At 44.1% G+C, this 20572-nt stretch overlaps 1 protein-coding gene across 1 annotated transcript; it reads right to left on the bottom strand.

Moving 5' to 3' along the window:
* Positions 1-4000: 4000 nt before the first annotated feature.
* On the bottom strand, positions 4001-20233 carry LOC129843521 (F-box only protein 7-like). Its single transcript, XM_055912279.1, has 10 exons — positions 20128-20233; positions 19841-19963; positions 15317-15635; positions 13196-13429; positions 12563-12707; positions 11962-12045; positions 11377-11472; positions 7946-8122; positions 7513-7556; positions 4001-4998 (listed from the first exon to the last, which is right to left on the bottom strand). The coding sequence occupies exons 1-10, from the start codon at positions 20133-20135 to the stop codon at positions 4681-4683; spliced, it is 1548 nt and encodes a 515-aa protein (XP_055768254.1). The 5' UTR covers positions 20136-20233; the 3' UTR covers positions 4001-4680.
* Positions 20234-20572: the final 339 nt, after the last annotated feature.

Below are 20572 nucleotides of genomic sequence, written 5' to 3'. Positions count from 1 at the left end.
CATCAGGCTACAAGCATAGCCAGTACAGTAGGCTACAAGCACAGCCAGTACATCAGGCTACAAGCACAACCAGTACATCAGGCTACAAGCACAGCCAGTACATCAGGCTACAAGCACAGCCAGTACAGTAGGCTACAAGCACAGCCAGTACAGTAGGCTACAAGCACAACCAGTACATCAGGCTACAAGCACAGCCTGTCCGTTTTCTAATGTCAGAACGTAGGCCTACATGCCAAGGCATCATCACACACAGCCTAATCATGTCAATAGTTCATGCCAATCTTCCATAAACAGCCTGGTTCAGCGCTTATCGCACGATATGATGAAGAACGGCCGATAAAAATCATGTTGTATATTGACTCAAATATTAATGTGAGACCATAGAGAATGCTAGAGGCCTCTAGTGGCCAAAAGGCGATTTTAGGCATGGGCAGCGACATTGAAGGCTTTCACCATGCTTCTTGACAGTTGAAAGTAGTCAACTGGTTGAGGATTCCTATGGGTTGTAGCCTCAATGGGGCTGCCCATGTTGTCACAGACGCTATAATGGCACCGATATAAAAATGTGTCCTCTATCTATCTCTATGTGAGAGACGGAGCGACCATCGCTCCCAGCTCATCTCATGTACTGTAGGCTCTCTGCCGTTTCCAGCTTGTCATTGGCCTGTGACTCGCAGTGGCTGTAAAAGTGTCCCCGAGCCGCTGGCATCGAACAGCCAATCATGTGAGCCCCCTCTGATGTCATTGTTGCAAAGGAAAAAAGATGATGTCATTTCTGCTCAACAAACCAGGATACAGACTGCTCAATAAACCAGGATATAGACTTCTCAATAAACCAGGATACAGACTGCTCAACAAACCAGGATACAGACTGCTCAACAAACCAGGATACAGACTGCTCAATAAACCAGGATACAGACTGCTCAATCAACCAGGATACAGACTGCTCAACAAACCAGGATACAGACTGCTCAACAAACCAGGATACAGACTGCTCAATCAACCAGGATACAGACTGCTCAATAAACCAGGATACAGACTGCTCAACAAACCAGGATACAGACTGCTCAACAAACCAGGATACAGACTGCTCAATAAACCAGGATACAGACTGCTCAATAAACCAGGATACAGACTGCTCAATAAACCAGGATACAGACTGCTCAACAAACCAGGATACAGACTGCTCAATAAACCAGGATACAGACTGCTCAATAAACCAGGATACAGACTGCTCAATAAACCAGGATACAGACTGCTCAATAAACCAGGATACAGACTGCTCAATAAACCAGGATATAGACTGCTCAATAAACCAGGATACAGACTGCTCCATAAACCAGGATACAGACTGCTCCATAAACCAGGATACAGACTGCTCAATAAACCAGGATACAGACTGCTCAATAAACCAGGATACAGACTCTCTCTCCTCTCACAGGAGAACCACTATACCTATTTATACACCTTCCAAATGGCAACCTATTCCCTTTATAGTGCACTACTTTCAACCAGAACTCTGGTAAAAACTAGTGCACTACTTTCCCACCGGGGATGACAAACGGTGCCGACATAAAGCAGTACCAACATCTTACCACTGCTACACCTGGCTATCAGCAGAGCCTCGTCTGGCAGCGAAACAGTATCTTCTGCCTCATTTACTGCCTTTAAAAAAAACATAGCTGATATGGCTGACTTGCTGAAACAAATGTGGTTTCTACTGACAACTGAGATGAACAAACACAAGGGAACAATGAGCGGATAAGAGGCAATCTGTCATTTCGATTAAGACATTAATGAGCGAGCGACGACGGACGTAACGTTAGTCAATATAACTATTTGTTTAGCACTTTTTGAAATGTACATCCACGGAATTCAGAACATGGGCCATTCTTACAGTGTTCTCCCTGTACACCAAGTCAGAACCGTAGGATAAATAAAGGGGGCATATAAAGCAGACAATGAAAGCTCTTACAATATTCGATGATGACATTTCTCTAAAACAGGTTATAGGCCACAGTAGAACAGTAGGCGTAATTAAGAGGTGTAAATAGACCATATTATTAGGGTGAGGCACATGGGCTACTAACAGCTTACTACACAACATACACGTAGTATTACTTTCTTAGCTACAGTATACACATCTCCCTGGCATATTATGTATTTTATGCAGCAGCATACAAGACATTTCTGGACTCACCTTGTTGCGCTTGAACAGGAAGGTGGCGCAGCGGTCCTTCGTGGTCAAAATTTTGTCATCAAAGTCTGGCATTCTCTGGATTTATGGTGCTTTCAAAACAACTGGAGGCCGGATTTACAATTCCGAGTCGACAGCATGGCCAATGTGGAATGTTTATCATTTTAAACTTGTAAAAGAGCCCCTTAATGCCAGATTTGGGACGACACAGCCACTGTCACTGATTCCTTCCAAACCACTCGTTGAATTTGCCATTTCCAACTTGTTGTAATGTGTTTATATCCAAATGTCGATGAACACCGATACGTTTTATCTATAATTTCACTTCATATGACAAGGATTAAAAAGGATTTGCCAGTTGATTGTCGACTTGATTCATGATGATGACTGCTAGCTAAGATTGTGAAAGTATGATGTTGACATGATCAGTCCAATCAAAGCTACTGTATATTTAACATGATTTGACGTCATTTTATCTGTGGCCAATGACCTTGAGCCTTCTTGGATGGGCACTTCTAATGGAACATCCGAAGGGGTAGAATTTAAGGTCTCCTCCTACACTTGGCAGTGACGTAAAGTCCCCGTGAGTGACAGAACACCGAGCCAATCACGGCGCAACGCTCTGTATTTTCCGCTGGCTTGCCCCGCCCACCACAGAAAGCACTGAGCTAGTCTGAAACACCTGCATATTGGAGCTGCTTTACTCAAGAAAACAAGAAAGAGACCATGTTTGTTTGAGGCTTTATCAACTCAATGATATATATTATTTTTACATTGTTTGCAAACTGATATGTGACACGTATTAATGCCAAAATAACATGCAAAACAGGCAAGCCCCCCCCACCCCAAATTGTATTTATTTATTTTTGCTAAAAAATGTGGGTCTCTGCCTCACCTGCCCTGAATGACAGGCCGCCACTGGGTGTGACCGCTATTTGTCTCATGCAGCGCGACACGTCTCCTTCACATAGAGTGGATCAGGATGTTGATTTGTGGCCTGTGGAATGTTGTCCCACTCCTCTTCAATGGCTGTGAGAAGTTGCTGGATATTGGCGGGAACTGGAACATGATGTTGTACACGTCGATCCAGAGCATCCCAAACATGCTCAATGGGGTGACATGTCTGGTGAGTATGCAGGTCATAGAAGAACTGAGACATTTTCAGCTTCCAGTAATTGTGTACAGATCCTTGCGACTTGGGGCCGTGCATTATCATGCTGAAACATGAGGTGAATCGCAGCGGAGGAATGGCACGACAAGGGACCTCATCACAGCATCCCTGTGCATTCAAATTACCATCGATAAAATGCAATTGTGTTCGTTGTCCGTAGCTTATGCCTGCCCATAACCCCATCGCCACCAGGGGGCACTCTTTACAACGTTGACATCAGCAAACCGCTCATCCACACAACGCCATGCACGTGGTTTGTGGTTGTGAGGCCGGTTGGACGTACTTCCAAATTAAAAAAAAAACGACTTCGGAGGTGGCTTATGGTAGAGAAATTAACATTCAACAGCTCTGGTGGACATTCCTGCAGTCAGCTTGCCAATTCCATTCTCCCTCAAAACTTGAGACATCTGTGACATTGTGTTGTTTGACAAAACTTCACATTTTAGAGTGGCCTTTTATTGTCCCCAGCACAAGGTGCACCTGTGTAATGATCATGCTGTTTAATCAGCTTCCTGATATGCCACACCTGTCAGGTGGATGGATTATCTTGGCAAAGGAGAAACGCTCCCTAACAGGGATGGAAACAAAGTTGTACACAAACATTTTGAGAAATACGTTTTTTTGTGGATATGGAACATTTCTGGGATATTTTATTTCATCTCATGAAACATGGGACCAACACTTTACATGTTGTGTTTATATTTTTGTTCAGTGTAGATGAATCGTCCCTGAACTGTCTGGTTTTTCAGAGAGAGACTGAGGGCTCAAATATGACCACATTTTATTTAAAGCTTTTAGTCTGCGGGGAAACAAGTGCTCTACAAAACGTCTTCATAGTGAATGGTGGAAGATAGAAACCGGCCACCTCAATGCCCCCGAGGCACCCCTACAAATCTGCTATCTTTAAAATTTGACCAGTTTCTCACGGGAAAACTTTGAGAAGTTTGCATTTCCTGCTGTGCAGCAACATTCTCTGCAACAACAGAGAGATCAAATGAAGATCGGTATGATCTGACCTCATCACTTACTAATAAACACACACAGGAGAACATGAGCTATTAAAAGCTGATTCTGGGTCAGAGATAGGGTTTATATAAAACAACTGGATGATGGTTAGGGGATAATAAGCAGACTGGATGAGGGTTAGTGTTTATAGACCGAACAACACCAGTTATCTGTGACTTATAGCACTCAGGTGCCTTATTTAAGGTAGGCTAAATCAATCAGTCTTCAACATCTCTGTTTTATTTAAGCTTCTCTGTGAGGTGGTCATACTGCTACACCACCACTAGAGGTCACTGGTCAGGGAGGTTCATATGAACCCTCTTCTGATGTCAGCCGGCCGGTTCCCAGTAGGTCTCAGCCCCCTTCGTCCAATCAGCCCTCCTGCTGTGGGATCGTGACCTGGCAGCGGACCAATCGGGTCGTAGCGGGGGCGGGGCAGAATGCCACCGGGGATGCCGGGTCTCTGGTCGTATTCCCCACCGATGATGCCAGGCGGGTAGAAGGGGAAGGGGTTGTTGGGGAGGGGGTGGAGGGGGTAGAGGGGTGGGGGGGCAGGGTGGTAACGGGGCGTGTGGCGGGGGTAACTGGCTGCCTCTCTCCTCCACTTGTACTTCTTCTTGTAGAGCTGAAATTAAAACGATACCAGAGAGTTAGACAGTGGCTGAGTCCTAAATGGTACCTGAGAGTTAGACAGTGGCTGAGTCCTAAATGGTACCAGAGAGTTAGACAGTGGCTGAGTCCTAAACGATACCAGAGAGTTAGACAGTGGCTGAGTCCTAAACGGTACCAGAGAGTTAGACAGTGGCTGAGTCCTAAACGGTACCAGAGAGTTAGACAGTGGCTGAGTCCTAAATGGTACCAGAGAGTTAGACAGTGGCTGAGTCCTAAATGGTACCAGAGAGTTAGACAGTGGCTGAGTCCTAAACGGTACCAGAGAGTTAGACAGTGGCTGGGTCCTAAATGGTACCAGAGAGTTAGACAGTGGCTGAGTCCTAAACGGTACCAGAGTTAGACAGTGGCTGAGTCCTAAACGGTACCAGAGAGTTAGACAGTGGCTGAGTCCTAAACGGTACCAGAGAGTTAGACAGTGGCTGAGTCCTAAACGGTACCAGAGTTAGACTGTGGCTGAGTCCTAAACGGTACCAGAGAGTTAGACAGTGGCTGAGTCCTAAACGGTACCAGAGAGTTAGACAGTGGCTTGAGTCTCAAATGGAACCCTATTCCCTATATAGTGCACTACTTTAGACCAGAGCCCTATTCCCTATATAGTGCACTACTTTAGACCAGAGCCCTATTCCCTATATAGTGCACTACTTTAGACCAGAGCCCTATTCCCTATATAGTGCACTACTTTAGACCAGAGCCCTATTCCCTATATAGTACACTACTTTAGACCAGAGCCCTATTCCCTATATAGTACACTACTATAGACCAGAGCCCTATTCCCTATATAGTGCACTACTATAGACCAGAGCTCTATTCCCTATATAGTGCACTACTGTTGACCAGAGCTCTATTCCCTATATAGTGCACTACTATAGACCAGAGCCCTATTCCCTATATAGTGCACTACATTTGACCAGAGCCCATAGTGAGTAGGGGGCAACTTGAGAAGCACCAGTGATTACAGCAGCATGTCATTTCATAACTTGTCAGATTGTAGCTGGGGTTTTATTAACGTCAGATTGTAACTGGGGTTTTATTAACGTCAGATTGTAGCTGGGGTTTTATTAACGTCAGATTGTAGCTGGGGTTTTATTAACGTCAGATTGTAGCTGGGGTTTTATTAACGTCAGATTGTAGCTGGGGTTTTATTAACGTCAGATTGTAACTGGGGTTTTATTAACGTCAGATTGTAGCTGGGGTTTTATTAACGTCAGATTGTAGCTGGGGTTTTATTAACGTCAGATTGTAGCTGGGGTTTTATTAACGTCAGATTGTAGCTGGGGTTTTATTAACGTCAGATTGTAGCTGGGGTTTTATTAACGTCAGATTGTATCTGGGGTTTTATTAACGTCAGATTGTAGCTGGGGTTTTATTAACGTCAGATTGTAGCTGGGGTTTTATTAACGTCAGATTGTAGCTGGGGTTTTATTAACGTCAGATTGTAGCTGGGGTTTTATTAACGTCAGATTGTAGCTGGGGTTTTATTAACGTCAGATTGTAGCTGGGGTTTTATTAACGTCAGATTGTAGCTGGGGTTTTATTAACGTCAGATTGTAGCTGGGGTTTTATTAACGTCAGATTGTAGCTGGGGTTTTATTAACGTCAGATTGTAGGTGGGGTTTTATTAACGCCAGATTGTAGCCGGGGTTTTATTAACGTCAGATTGTAGCCGGGGTTTTATTAACGTCAGATTGTAGCTGGGGTTTTATTAACGTCAGATTGTAGCCGGGGTTTCAGTCACGTCAGATTGTAGCCGGGGTTTCAGTCACGTCAGATTGTAGCTGGGGTTTCAGTCACGTCAGATTGTAGCCGGGGTTTCACCGACGTCAGATTGTAGCCGGGGTTTCACCGACGTCAGATTGTAGCTGGGGTTTTATTAACGTCAGATTGTAGCTGGGGTTTTATTAACGTCAGATTGTAGCTGGGGTTTTATTAACGTCAGATTGTAGCTGGGATTTTATTAACGTCAGATTGTAGCTGGGGTTTTATTAACGTCAGATTGTAGCTGGGGTTTTATTAACGTCAGATTGTAGCTGGGGTTTTATTAACGTCAGATTGTAGCTGGGGTTTTACTGACGTCAGATTGTAGCTGGGGTTTTATTGACGTCAGATTGTAGCTGGGGTTTTACTGACGTCAGATTGTAGCTGGGGTTTTATTAACGTCAGATTGTAGCTGGGATTTTATTAACGTCAGATTGTAGCTGGGGTTTTATTAACGTCAGATTGTAGCTGGGGTTTTATTAACGTCAGATTGTAGCTGGGGTTTTATTAACGTCAGATTGTAGCTGGGGTTTCAGTGACGTCAGATTGTAGTTTTATTGATATCTAAAAACAGTCACTAATGAATAGAGACTTACTGTGGGCTGATACCAGTGATGATGAGCAACAGCATAAATACAGCTGAGACAAACCCTTTAAACCGGGGCTGGACAAAGTGCAGAGTCAATATATAGAATACTGGGACGTGACTCACCTCTCTCCACCGAGCGTCTCTGACTCTGCTGTGGTCTTGGCAGTCTGCAACAGCCAAATAACAAATCACACAATATTCACTCAATAACTAACATGTCTTTAATACAGACACGTCTCAGGAGGACAGTCCTAGTTCTGACATGTAGAATCTAACATGTCTTTAATACAGACACGTCTCAGGAGGACAGTCCTAGTTCTGACATGTAGAATCTAACATGTCTTTAATACAGACACGTCTCAGGAGGACAGTCCTAGTTCTGACATGTAGAATCAGACTGTCTGTCTGCACCCTGAGGAGAGGAACAGTAACCTTTAAAGTAGACAGGCCAGAGACCTCCAGATAGGCCAGAGACAGGCCAGAGACAGGCCAGAGGCCTCCAGTCTTTTATGTGTGTTTATAAATATATCCGTGTGTGTGTGTGGGTTAGTCCTACCCCTGAAGTCTCTGCGGTAGAGGTGTCTCCACAGGGCCGGGTCTGCGGTGGTCTGGTGGAGGTGTCTGTTGACTGAGGAGAGGGCCAGGAGAGAGGAGACATCCAGCAGTCTCAGCACCCTCAGTAACAGCTCTGGAGGAAGGACTGGCAGGCCAAACACTGCTGGCAGGGCCATGGCTGTTATACCCCCACCAGACACCAGGGGGAGACAGAGAGTCACAATACAGAGAGATAGATAGTTACAACACTGCTGGCAGGGCCATGGCTGTTATACCACCACCAGACAACAGGGGGAGGCAGGGAGTCACAATACAGAGAGATAGATAGTTACAACACTGCTGGCAGGGCCATGGCTGTTATACCACCACCAGACACCAGGGGGAGGCAGGGAGTCACAATACAGAGAGATAGATAGTTACAACACTGCTGGCAGGGCCATGGCTGTTATACCACCACCAGACAACAGGGGGAGACAGGGAGTCACAATACAGAGAGATAGATAGTTATACCCCCACCAGACAACATGGAGGAGACAGGGAGTCACAATACAGAGAGACAGATAGTTACAACACTGCTGGCAGGGCCATGGCTGTTATACCACCACCAGACAACAGGGGAGACAGGGAGTCACAATACAGAGAGATAGATAGTTACAATACTGCTGGCAGGGCCATGGCTGTTATACCACCACCAGACACCAGGGGGAGACAGGGAGTCACAATACAGAGATATATATAGTTATACCCCCACCAGACACCAGGGGGAGACAGGGAGTCACAATACAGAGAGATAGATAGTTACAACACTGCTGGCTGTTATACCACCACCAGACACCAGGGGGAGACAGGGAGTAATGGATTTAACACATTGGTCGTTAACATTTGCTATTCAATAATTTTAAATGATTGCAGTGAGATCTGAGAGACCAATGTCATATTTCCAGATATTTCCTTCTTAATAACAGTACTATATATCTACATCCCAGTACTATTTATTTAATAACAGTACTATATATCTACATCCCAGTACTATATATTTATTAATAACAGTACTACATATCTACATCCCAGTACTATATATTTAATAACAGTACTATATATCTACATCCCAGTACTATGTATTTAATAACAGTACTACATATCTACATCCCAGTACTATATATTTAATAACAGTACTACATATCTACATCCCAGTACTATATATTTAATAACAGTACTACATATCTACATCCCAGTACTATGTATTTAATAACAGTACTACATATCTACATCCCAGTACTATGTATTTAATAACAGTACTATATATATCTACATCCCAGTACTATATATTTAATAACAGTACTACATATCTACATCCCAGTACTATGTATTTAATAACAGTACTACATATCTACATCCCAGTACTATGTATTTAATAACAGTACTACATATCTACATCCCAGTACTATTTATTTATTAATAACAGTACTACATATCTACATCCCAGTACTATATATTTAATAACAGTACTATATATCTACATCCCAGTACTATGTATTTAATAACAGTACTACATATCTACATCCCAGTACTATATATTTAATAACAGTACTACATATCTACATCCCAGTACTATATATTTAATAACAGTACTACGTATCTACATCCCAGTACTATGTATTTAATAACAGTACTACATATCTACATCCCAGTACTATGTATTTAATAACAGTACTATATATATCTACATCCCAGTACTATGTATTTAATAACAGTACTATATATCTACATCCCAGTATTACATATCTACATCCCAGTACTATATATTTAATAACAGTACTATAGATCTACATCCCAGTACTATGTATTTAATAACAGTACTACATATCTACATCCCAGTACTATGTATTTAATAACAGTACTATATATATCTACATCCCAGTACTATGTATTTAATAACAGTACTATATATCTACATCCCAGTATTACATATCTACATCCCAGTACTATATATTTAATAACAGTACTATAGATCTACATCCCAGTACTATGTATTTAATAACAGTACTATACATCTACATCCCAGTACTATTTATTTATTAATAACAGTACTATATATCTACATCCCAGTACTATGTATTTAATAACAGTACTATATATCTACATCCCAGTACTATGTATTTAATAACAGTACTATATATCTACATCCCAGTACTATGTATTTAATAAAAGTACTATATATCTACATCCCAGTACTATGTATTTAATAACAGTACTATATATCTACATCCCAGTACTATGTATTTAATAACAGTACTATATATCTACATCCCAGTACTATTTATTTAATAACAGTACTACATATCTAAATCCCAGTACTATATATTTAATAACAGTACTACATATCTACATCCCAGTACTATATATTTAATAACAGTACTACATATCTACATCCCAGTACTATATATTTAATAACAGTACTACATATCTACATCCCAGTACTATGTATTTAATAACAGTACTATAGATCTACATCCCAGTACTATGTATTTAATAACAGTACTATACATCTACATCCCAGTACTATTTATTTATTAATAACAGTACTATATATCTACATCCCAGTACTATGTATTTAATAACAGTACTATATATCTACATCCCCGTACTATTTATTTAATAACAGTACTATATATCTACATCCCAGTACTATGTATTTAATAACAGTACTATATATCTACATCCCAGTACTATATATTTAATAACAGTACTACATATCTACATCCCAGTACTATATATTTAATAACAGTACTACATATCTACATCCCAGTACTATGTATTTAATAACAGTACTACATATCTACATCCCAGTACTATGTATTTAATAACAGTACTATATATCTACATCCCAGTACTATGTATTTAATAACAGTACTATATATCTACATCCCAGTATTACATATCTACATCCCAGTACTATATATTTAATAACAGTACTATAGATCTACATCCCAGTACTATGTATTTAATAACAGTACTATATATCTACATCCCAGTACTATTTATTTATTAATAACAGTACTATATATCTACATCCCAGTACTATGTATTTAATAACAGTACTATATATCTACATCCCAGTACTATTTATTTAATAACAGTACTATATATATCTACATCCCAGTACTATGTATTTAATAACAGTACTATATATCTACATCCCAGTACTATTTATTTAATAATAGTACTACATATCTACATCCCAGTACTATTTATTTAATAACAGTACTATATATCTACATCCCAGTACTATGTATTTAATAACAGTACTATATATCTACATCCCAGTACTATTTATTTAATAACAGTACTATATATTTAATAACAGTACTATATATCTACATCCCAGTACTATATATTTAATAACAGTACTACATATCTACATCCCAGTACCTTCTCTGGCTGAAGCTATCAGAGGATACACCAGCTGGTCTTTGAAGACCCGGGACAACTTCCTCAGCTCTGTGTAGACGGCCGCTGCGCTGTCACCTGTGGATCAACAGACAGAACAGACGCTGTCACCTGTGGATCAACAGACAGAACAGACGCTGTCACCTGTGGATCAACAGACAGAACAGACACTGTCACCTGTGGATCGACAGACAGAACAGACGCTGTCACCTGTGGATCGACAGACAGAACAGACGCTGTCACCTGTGGATCAACAGACAGAACAGACGCTGTCACCTGTGGATCAACAGACAGAACAGACGCTGTCACCTGTGGATCAACAGACAGAACAGACACCTGTGGATCAACAGACAGAACAGACGCTGTCACCTGTGGATCAACAGACAGAACAGACGCTGTCACCTGTGGATCAACAGACAGAACAGACGCTGTCACCTGTGGATCAACAGACAGAACAGACGCTGTCACCTGTGGATCAACAGACAGAACAGACGCTGTCACCTGTGGATCAACAGACAGAACAGACGCTGTCACCTGTGGATCAACAGACAGAACAGACACACTCACCTGTCCACTGGTCGGTCACATAGGTGGAGGGTTTCAGTGACAGTTTCCTCACTGTCTCCACCTGCTGGTTCGTCTTCAGGGTGGCTGCAGAGGGGAGCAATATACCGATCAATCAGGGGGGGGACCAATGAGATCAATAATGATAAGCAGAGCTGGGTCAAACATATAGCTACACTGAGACTGCCTTCCAGAGGGCCGGGCCCCCTATAGATCCCTACGGTCCTTCAAGAGGGCCCCCTATAGATCCCTACGGTCCTTCCAGAGGGCCCCCTATAGAGCCCTACGGTCCTTCCAGAGGGCCCCCTATAGAGCCCTACGGTCCTTCCAGAGGGCCCCCTATAGAGCCCTACGGTCCTTCCAGAGGGCCCCCTATAGAGCCCTATGGTCCTTCCAGGTGGCCCCCTATAGAGCCCTATGGTCCTTCCAGAGGGCCCCCTATAGAGCCCTATGGTCCATCCAGAGGCCCCCCTATAGAGCCCTACGGTCCTTCCAGAGGGCCCCCTATAGAGCCCTATGGTCCTTGGTCAGAAGTAATAAACCATATAGGGAAGAGGACACCATTTGGGCCCCAGCCCCAGCTTTGAGAAACAGTGAGACTGACCGTTGATAACGAGAACGGGTCCCATGGGAACAGCTAGGACCATGGCCAGGCTGTCGTCACAGAGAGGATGAGCATACTGCAGTCTGTACAGCCCTCCTGGGGCCCTCCACCCAGCTGGCATCTCACCAGGACGCCCCTCAGAGCCCTACACACACACACACACACACACACACACACACACACACACACACACACACACACACACACACACACACACACACACACACACACACACACACACACACACACACACACACACACACACACACACACACACACACACACACACACACACACAAAATTTAGGGAATATGGCCCTGGTCAACAGTAGTGCACTATTTAGGGAACAGGGTAACATTTGGGATCCTAGCGTCCTCTCTCCTCGCCTCCTTCTCAAACCCATTGGATGAGAAAGCCAGAGGTCCCTCCCACCTGACCTTCTCCTCCAAACCCATTGGATGAGAAAGCCAGAGGTCCCTCCCACCTGACCTTCTCCTCCAAACCCATTGGATGAGAAAGCCAGAGGTCCCTCCCACCTGACTTTCTCCTCCAATGGGGTTTTGAAGACGAAGCAGAGAGGATGCGAGGAGTATTCAATTGAGATTCTCCCCCCAGTCTCCTGTAGAGCCTTACCTGACACAGGAAGCCCGTCTCTACCATCAGGAGGTGTACTGCCACCATCAGGGCATCACAGGTACTGCTGCTCTGAGCCTGGTGATACAGAACCTCCAGGGAATGGGGGACCTTCCCTCCTTCTGCCTCCCCACACAGCATGGGCTCCCACACCCACCGACCTGCCTCTCCTTCCTGCTCCTCCTCTCTGACCACTTCCTGTTGAGTCTCCGCCCCCTTGCTGGTGGTGCTGGCCTGGATCAACAACACAAATCACCATGGTGACCATCTGGTACTGAGATGAACGTCAACAGCAGTGTCCTATTAGAGTTGAACAAAACTCACAGTGCTATTGAATTACGGCAAAATCATATGATTTACACATTTTATACACACACACACAAATAATTCAGACCCCTTGACTTTTTCCACATTTTGATATGTTACCGCCTTATTCTAAAATGGATTAAATCATTTATACCCCCTCAATCTACACACAATACCCCATAATGACAAAACAAAAACAGGTTAAGACTAAAAAAATATATAAAAAAATATCACATGTACATAAGTATTCAGACCCGTAATTCAGTACTTTGTTGAAGCACCTTTGGCAGCGATTACAGCCTTGAGTCTTCTTGGGTATGACGCTACAATCTTGGCATTCCTGTAGCTCTGCCAGGTTGGATGGGGAGTGTTGCTGCACAGCTATTTTCAAGTCTCCAGAGATATTCGATCAGGTTCAAGTCCAGGCTCTGGCTGGGCCACTCAAGCACATTCAGAGATTTGTCCCGAAGCCACTCCTGCGTTGTCCTGGCTGTGTGCTTAGGGTCGTTGTCCTGTTGGAAGGTGAACCTTCGCACAAGTCTGATGTCTTGAGCGCTCTGGAGCAGGTTTTCATCAAGGATCTCTCTGTACTTCGCTCTGTTCATCTTTCCCTTGATCCTGACTAGTCTCCCAGTCCATGCTGCTGAAAAACATCCCCACAGCATGATGCTGCCACCACCATGCTTCACCATAGGGATGCTGCCAGGTTTCCTCCAGACGTGACGCTTGGCATTCAGGCCAAGAGTTCAATCTTGATTTCATCAGACCAGAGAATCTTGTTTCTCATGGTCTGAGAGTCTTTAGGTGCCTTTTGGCAAACTCCAAGCGGGCTGTCATGTGCATTTTACTGAGGAGTGGCTTCCATCTGGCCACTCTACCATAAATGTTTGATTGAGATGGTTGTCCTTCTGGAAGGTTCTCCAATTGCCAGAGGAACTCTGGAGCTCTGTCAGTGACCATCAGGTTCTTAGTCACCTCCTTGACCAAGGCCCTTCTCCCCCGATTGCTCAGTTTGGCCAGGCGGACAGCTCTAGGAAGAGTCTTGGTGCTTCCTTTTAAAAAATGGAGGCCACCGTGTTCTTGGGAACCTTCAATGCTGCAGACATTTTTTGGTACCCTTCCCCAGATCTGTGCCTCGACACATACCTGTCTCGGAGCTCTACGGACAATTCCTTCGACCTCATGGCTTGGTTTTTGCTCTCACATCCACTGTCAACTGTGGGACCTTACATAGACAGGTGTATGCCTTTCCAAGTCATGTCCAATCAATTTAACTTATGACAGGTGGATCTAAAATCAAATTATAGATACATCTCAAGGATGATCAATGGAAACAGGATAAACCTGAGCTCAATTCCCAAATCTCATAGCAAAGGGTCTGAATACTTATGTAAATAAGGTATCTGTTTTTTGTTTTTTTATACATTTGCAAAAAATTCGAAAAGCCTGTTTTCACGTTGTCATTATGGGGTATTGGGATGTCATTATGGGGTATTGTGATGTCATTATGGGGTATTGTGATGTCATTACGCGGTATTGTGATGTCATTATGGGGTATTGTGATGTCATTACGGGGTATTGTGATGTCATTACGGGGTATTGTGATGTCATTACGGGGTATTGTGATGTCATTACGGGGTATTGTGTGTAGATTGAAGAGGAAAAAAATTATTGAATCAATTTTAGAATAAGGCTGTAACTTAACAAAATGTGGAAGAAGTCAAGGGGTCTGAATAATTGTATTGTAATATACTACTCCTATATATACACTACTGTAATATAATATACTACTGGTGTTAGGAGTTGAAGGCTCACCTCACTGGAGCGTTGGGCTGGTGGGTGTACAGCTTGGTACAGCCCAGTACTACTACTACTACTACTGCTGCTGCTGGATGCCTGGCGGGCTGAGGCGGCAAAGGCAGCGGAGGAAGCAGGGGAGCCTGAGGGCACAGCCTGGCGGGCTGAGGGAGCAGGGCCAGCGCAGGGGGTAGAGGCGTCGGAGGGCACCGCCACAGATGGAGGCAGGATGACACAGACCAGGTCCCCAGTGACGATGCCACAGGAGGACAAAGTCTGACCAGAGTCAGATAGAACATCTGCGCTGTTCAGGGACAAGGTGAACTCTGTGTCTGGGCTGTGGGGGACAGAGGAGAGATAGGGACAAGGTGAACTCTGTGTCTAGGCTGTGGGGGACAGAGGAGAGATAGGGACAAGGTGAACTCTGTGTCTGGGCTGTGGGGGACAGAGGAGAGATAGGGACAAGGTGAACTCTGTGTCTGGGCTGTGGGGGACAGAGGAGAGATAGGGACAAGGTGAACTCTGTGTCTGGGCTGTGGGGGACAGAGGAGACTTAGGATCTGGTCAAGTCCAAACATAAACCATTGATTTCAAAGTTTAATAAACCCATACAACTATGAACAATGACTGCTTTGAACAATTTACACAATACATTTAAAAAGATCACATTTACTGACAAACTTCAGATGCACAGTTTGGTGACAGAATTACGGTCAAATCTCCCTCAGTTTTATTCTGTTAGCAAACTTAGTCTCTGCCCAGTTCTTCCTCTAAATGTGTTTTGGTGAAATGTTCAGTGGCCATGTTTAAAAGTGGTCCTTGGTTTGGTAAACTCCTTGTGCATAGAGTTGTATGGTTTGGTAAACTCCTTGTGCATAGAGTTGTATGGTTTGGTAAACTCCTTGTGCATAGAGTTGTATGGTTTGGTAAACTCCTTGTGCATAGAGTTGTATGGTTTGGTAAACTCCTTGTGCATAGAGTTGTATGGTTTGGTAAACTCCTTGTGCATAGAGTTGTATGGTTTGGTAAACTCCTTGTGCATAGAGTTGTATGGTTTGGTAAACTCCTTGTGCATAGAGTTGTATGGTTTGGTAAACTCCTTGTGCATAGAGTTGTATGGTTTGGTAAACTCCTTGTGCATAGAGTTGTATGGTTTGGTAAACTCCTTGTGCATAGAGTTGTATGGTTTGGTAAACTCCTTGTGCATAGAGTTGTATGGTTTGGTAAACTCCTTGTGCATAGAGTTGTATGGTTTGGTAAACTCCTTGTGCATAGAGTTGTATGGTTTGGTAAACTCCTTGTGCATAGAGTTGTATGGTTTGGTAAACTCCTTGTGCATAGAGTTGCATGGTTTGGTAAACTCCTTGTGCATAGAGTTGTATGGTTTGGTAAACTCCTTGTGCATAGAGTTGTATGGTTTGGTAAACTCCTTGTGCATAGAGTTGTATGGTTTGGTAAACTCCTTGTGCATAGAGTTGCATGGTTTGGTAAACTCCTTGTGCATAGAGTTGTATGGTTTGGTAAACTCCTTGTGCATAGAGTTGTATGGTTTGGTAAACTCCTTGTGCATAGAGTTGTATGGTTTGGTAAACTCCTTGTGCATAGAGTTGTATGGTTTGGTAAACTCCTTGTGCATAGAGTTGTATGGTTTGGTAAACTCCTTGTGCATAGAGTTGTATGGTTTGGTAAACTCCTTGTGCATAGAGTTGTATGGTTTGGTAAACTCCTTGTGCATAGAGTTGTATGGTTTGGTAAACTCCTTGTGCATAGAGTTGTATGGTTTGGTAAACCCCTTGTGCATAGAGTTGTATGGTTTGGTAAACTCCTTGTGCATAGAGTTGTATGGTTTGGTAAACTCCTTGTGCATAGAGTTGTATGGTTTGGTAAACTCCTTGTGCATAGAGTTGTATGGTTTGGTAAACTCCTTGTGCATAGAGTTGTATGGTTTGGTAAACTCCTTGTGCATAGAGTTGTATGGTTTGGTAAACTCCTTGTGCATAGAGTTGTATGGTTTGGTAAACTCCTTGTGCATAGAGTTGTATGGTTTGGTAAACTCCTTGTGCATAGAGTTGTATGGTTTGGTAAACTCCTTGTGCATAGAGTTGTATGGTTTGGTAAACTCCTTGTGCATAGAGTTGTATGGTTTGGTAAACTTTGAAATCAATGTTTTTTTGTTCGGCAGACATTTTAAAGTGAAAATCTGAGTCTACCGTGGAATTGCCCTTTAGCAACAGAAGGAGAACATTTCTGGGTCTAACCTGAGGGTCTAACTAACCTGAGGGTCTAAGGGTCTAACCTGAGGGTCTAACCTGAGGGTCTAACCTGAGGGTCTAACCTGAGGGTCTAAGGGTCTAACCTGAGGGTCTAACCTGAGGGTCTAACCTGAGGGTCTAACCTGAGGGTCTAAGGGTCTAACCTGAGGGTCTAACCTGAGGGTCTAACCTGAGGGTCTAACCTGAGGGTCTAAGGGTCTAACCTGAGGGTCTAACCAACATGAGGGTCTAACCAACCTGAGGGTCTAACTAACCTGAGGGTCTAACTAACCTGAGGGTCTAACCAACCTGAGGGTCTAACTAACCTGAGGGTCTAACTAACCTGAGGGTCTAACTAACCCGAGGGACTAACTAACCCGAGGGACTAACTAACCCGAGGGACTAACTAACCCGAGGGACTAACTAACCCGAGGGTCTAACCTGAGGGACTAACTAACCCGAGGGACTAACTAACCTGAGGGTCTAACCTGAGGGTCTAACTAACCTGAGGGTCTAACTAACCTGAGGGTCTAACCAACCTGAGGGTCTAACCAACCTGAGGGTCTAACCAACCTGAGGGATTAACTAACCTGAGGGTCTAACTAACCGGAGGGTCTAACTAACCGGAGGGTCTAACTAACCGGAGGGTCTAAATAACCCGAGGGACTAACTAACCTGAGGGACTAACTAACCTGAGGGACTAACTAACCGGAGGGTCTAACTAACCCGAGGGTCTAACTAACCGGAGGGACTAACTAACCTGAGGGACTAACTAACCGGAGGGTCTAACTAACCCGAGGGTCTAACTAACCGGAGGGTCTAACTAACCCGAGAGTCTAACTAACCTGAGAGTCTAACTAACCTGAGGGACTAACTAACCTGAGGGTCTATCTAACCTGAGAAACTAACCTGAGGGTCTAACTAACCTGAGGGTCTAACTAACCTGAGGGACTAACCTGAGCGTCTAACTAACCTGAGAAACTAACCTGAGGGTCTAACTAACCTGAGGGTCTAACTAACCTGAGGGTCTAACTAACCTGAGAAACTAACCTGAGGGTCTAACTAACCTAAGGGTCTGAGGGACTAACCTGAGGGTCTAACTAACCTGAGGGTCTAACTAACCTGAGGGCCTAACTAACCTGAGGGTCTAACCAACCTGAGGGTCTAACCAACCTGAGGGTCTAACCAACCTGAGGGTCTAACCAACCTGAGGGTCTAACCAACCTGAGGGCCTAACTAACCTGAGGGTCTAACTAACCCGAGGGTCTAACTAACCCGAGGGTCTAACTAACCTGAGGGTCTATCTAACCTGAGGGTCTATCTAACCTGAGGGTCTATCTAACCTGAGGGACTAACTAACCTAAGGGTCTAACTAACCTGAGGGTCTAACTAACCTGAGAAACTAACCTGAGGGTCTAACTAATCTGAGAGTCTGCGGGTCTAACTAACCTGAGGGTCTGAGGGACTAACCTGAGGGTCTGAGGGACTAACCTGAGGGTCTGAGGGACTAACCTGAGGGTCTGAGGGACTAACCTGAGGGTCTGAGGGACTAACCTGAGGGTCTGAGGGTCTAACCTGAGGGTCTAACCTGAGGGTCTAACTAATCTGAGGGTCTGAGGGACTAACCTGAGGGTCTGAGGGACTAACCTGAGGGTCTGAGGGTCTAACCTGAGGGTCTGAGGGTCTAACCTGAGGGTCTGAGGGTCTAACCTGAGGGTCTGAGGGACTAACCTGAGGGTCTGAGGGACTAACCTGAGGGTCTGAGGGTCTAACCTGAGGGTCTGAGGGACTAACCTGAGGGTCTGAGGGACTAACCTGAGGGTCTGAGGGACTAACCTGAGGGTCTGAGGGTCTAACCTGAGGGTCTGAGGGACTAATCTGAGGGTCTAACCTGAGGGTCTAATCTGAGGGTCTAACTAATCTGAGGGTCTAACCTGAGGGTCTGAGGGACTAACCTGAGGGTCTGAGGGACTAACCTGAGGGTCTGAGGGACTAACCTGAGGGTCTGAGGGACTAACCTGAGGGTCTGAGGGACTAACCTGAGGGTCTGAGGGACTAACCTGAGGGTCTAACTAACCCGAGGGACTAACTAACCCGAGGGACTAACTAACCCGAGGGACTAACTAACCCGAGGGACTAACTAACCCGAGGGACTAACTAACCCGAGGGACTAACTAACCCGGGGGACTAACTAACCCGAGGGACTAACCCGAGGGACTAACTAACCCGAGGGACTAACTAACCCGAGGGACTAACTAACCCGGGGGACTAACTAACCCGAGGGACTAACCTGAGTCCATGTGAAGGCAGAAGGATCTCTCTGATTTGAACGTTGAGCTCTGTCAGAGTGGGCTCCTCTCCCTCCAGCGTCACCCTGCTGGTCTGCTTGTTTATCCTCACACGCAGTTTCATGCTTGGGGGGAGAGAGAGACCGACGGACAGGGTTAGGTAACCAACACACAGAACACGATCAGACAGGTTAAAGGACACAAATTCAATCATTCACACCCAAGACACTTAATTGTGGTCTTCTCTCCCTGGTTCATCATGAATCATTACGGTCACCTTCCAAAACACCTTTTCATAAAGCGTCCAACTTTCTGAGCATGATGTCCGTTTTCACAACGAAGTAGAAAACACTCGGCAAAGCCAAGTCACCTCTTTACAGTAGAAACACAATGCTAGCTTGAATTATTTCACTTTCATTTCTTGCCAACTGTGTTAAGAAAGACTGAATTATGAAAGCAAACTGGTAACGTTCATCAGTGCAAATATCTAACGTTATAGCAGGTGCACCGGCCTAGCAATTCCTACAGTGTACAGATATGTTTCATTATGCACAGCACACTTCTGGTATGATGGTGTTATCTAGCTAGAACAATACAAACCTACATGTAGAAGTGCAGCTAGCTGGTTAACTTATCTGGTAGCTAGCTAGCCAGCAGCATTTTACTTACTTTAGTTTAGTTGTTGTCTCTTGTTAAACTTATTGCAAGCCTTAATCATTTCACACCATAAACTG

Source organism: Salvelinus fontinalis, unplaced genomic scaffold (genome assembly GCF_029448725.1).
Source record: "Salvelinus fontinalis isolate EN_2023a unplaced genomic scaffold, ASM2944872v1 scaffold_0154, whole genome shotgun sequence".
NCBI lineage: Eukaryota > Metazoa > Chordata > Actinopteri > Salmoniformes > Salmonidae > Salvelinus > Salvelinus fontinalis.
This window is presented reverse-complemented; position numbering and strand designations above follow the sequence as displayed.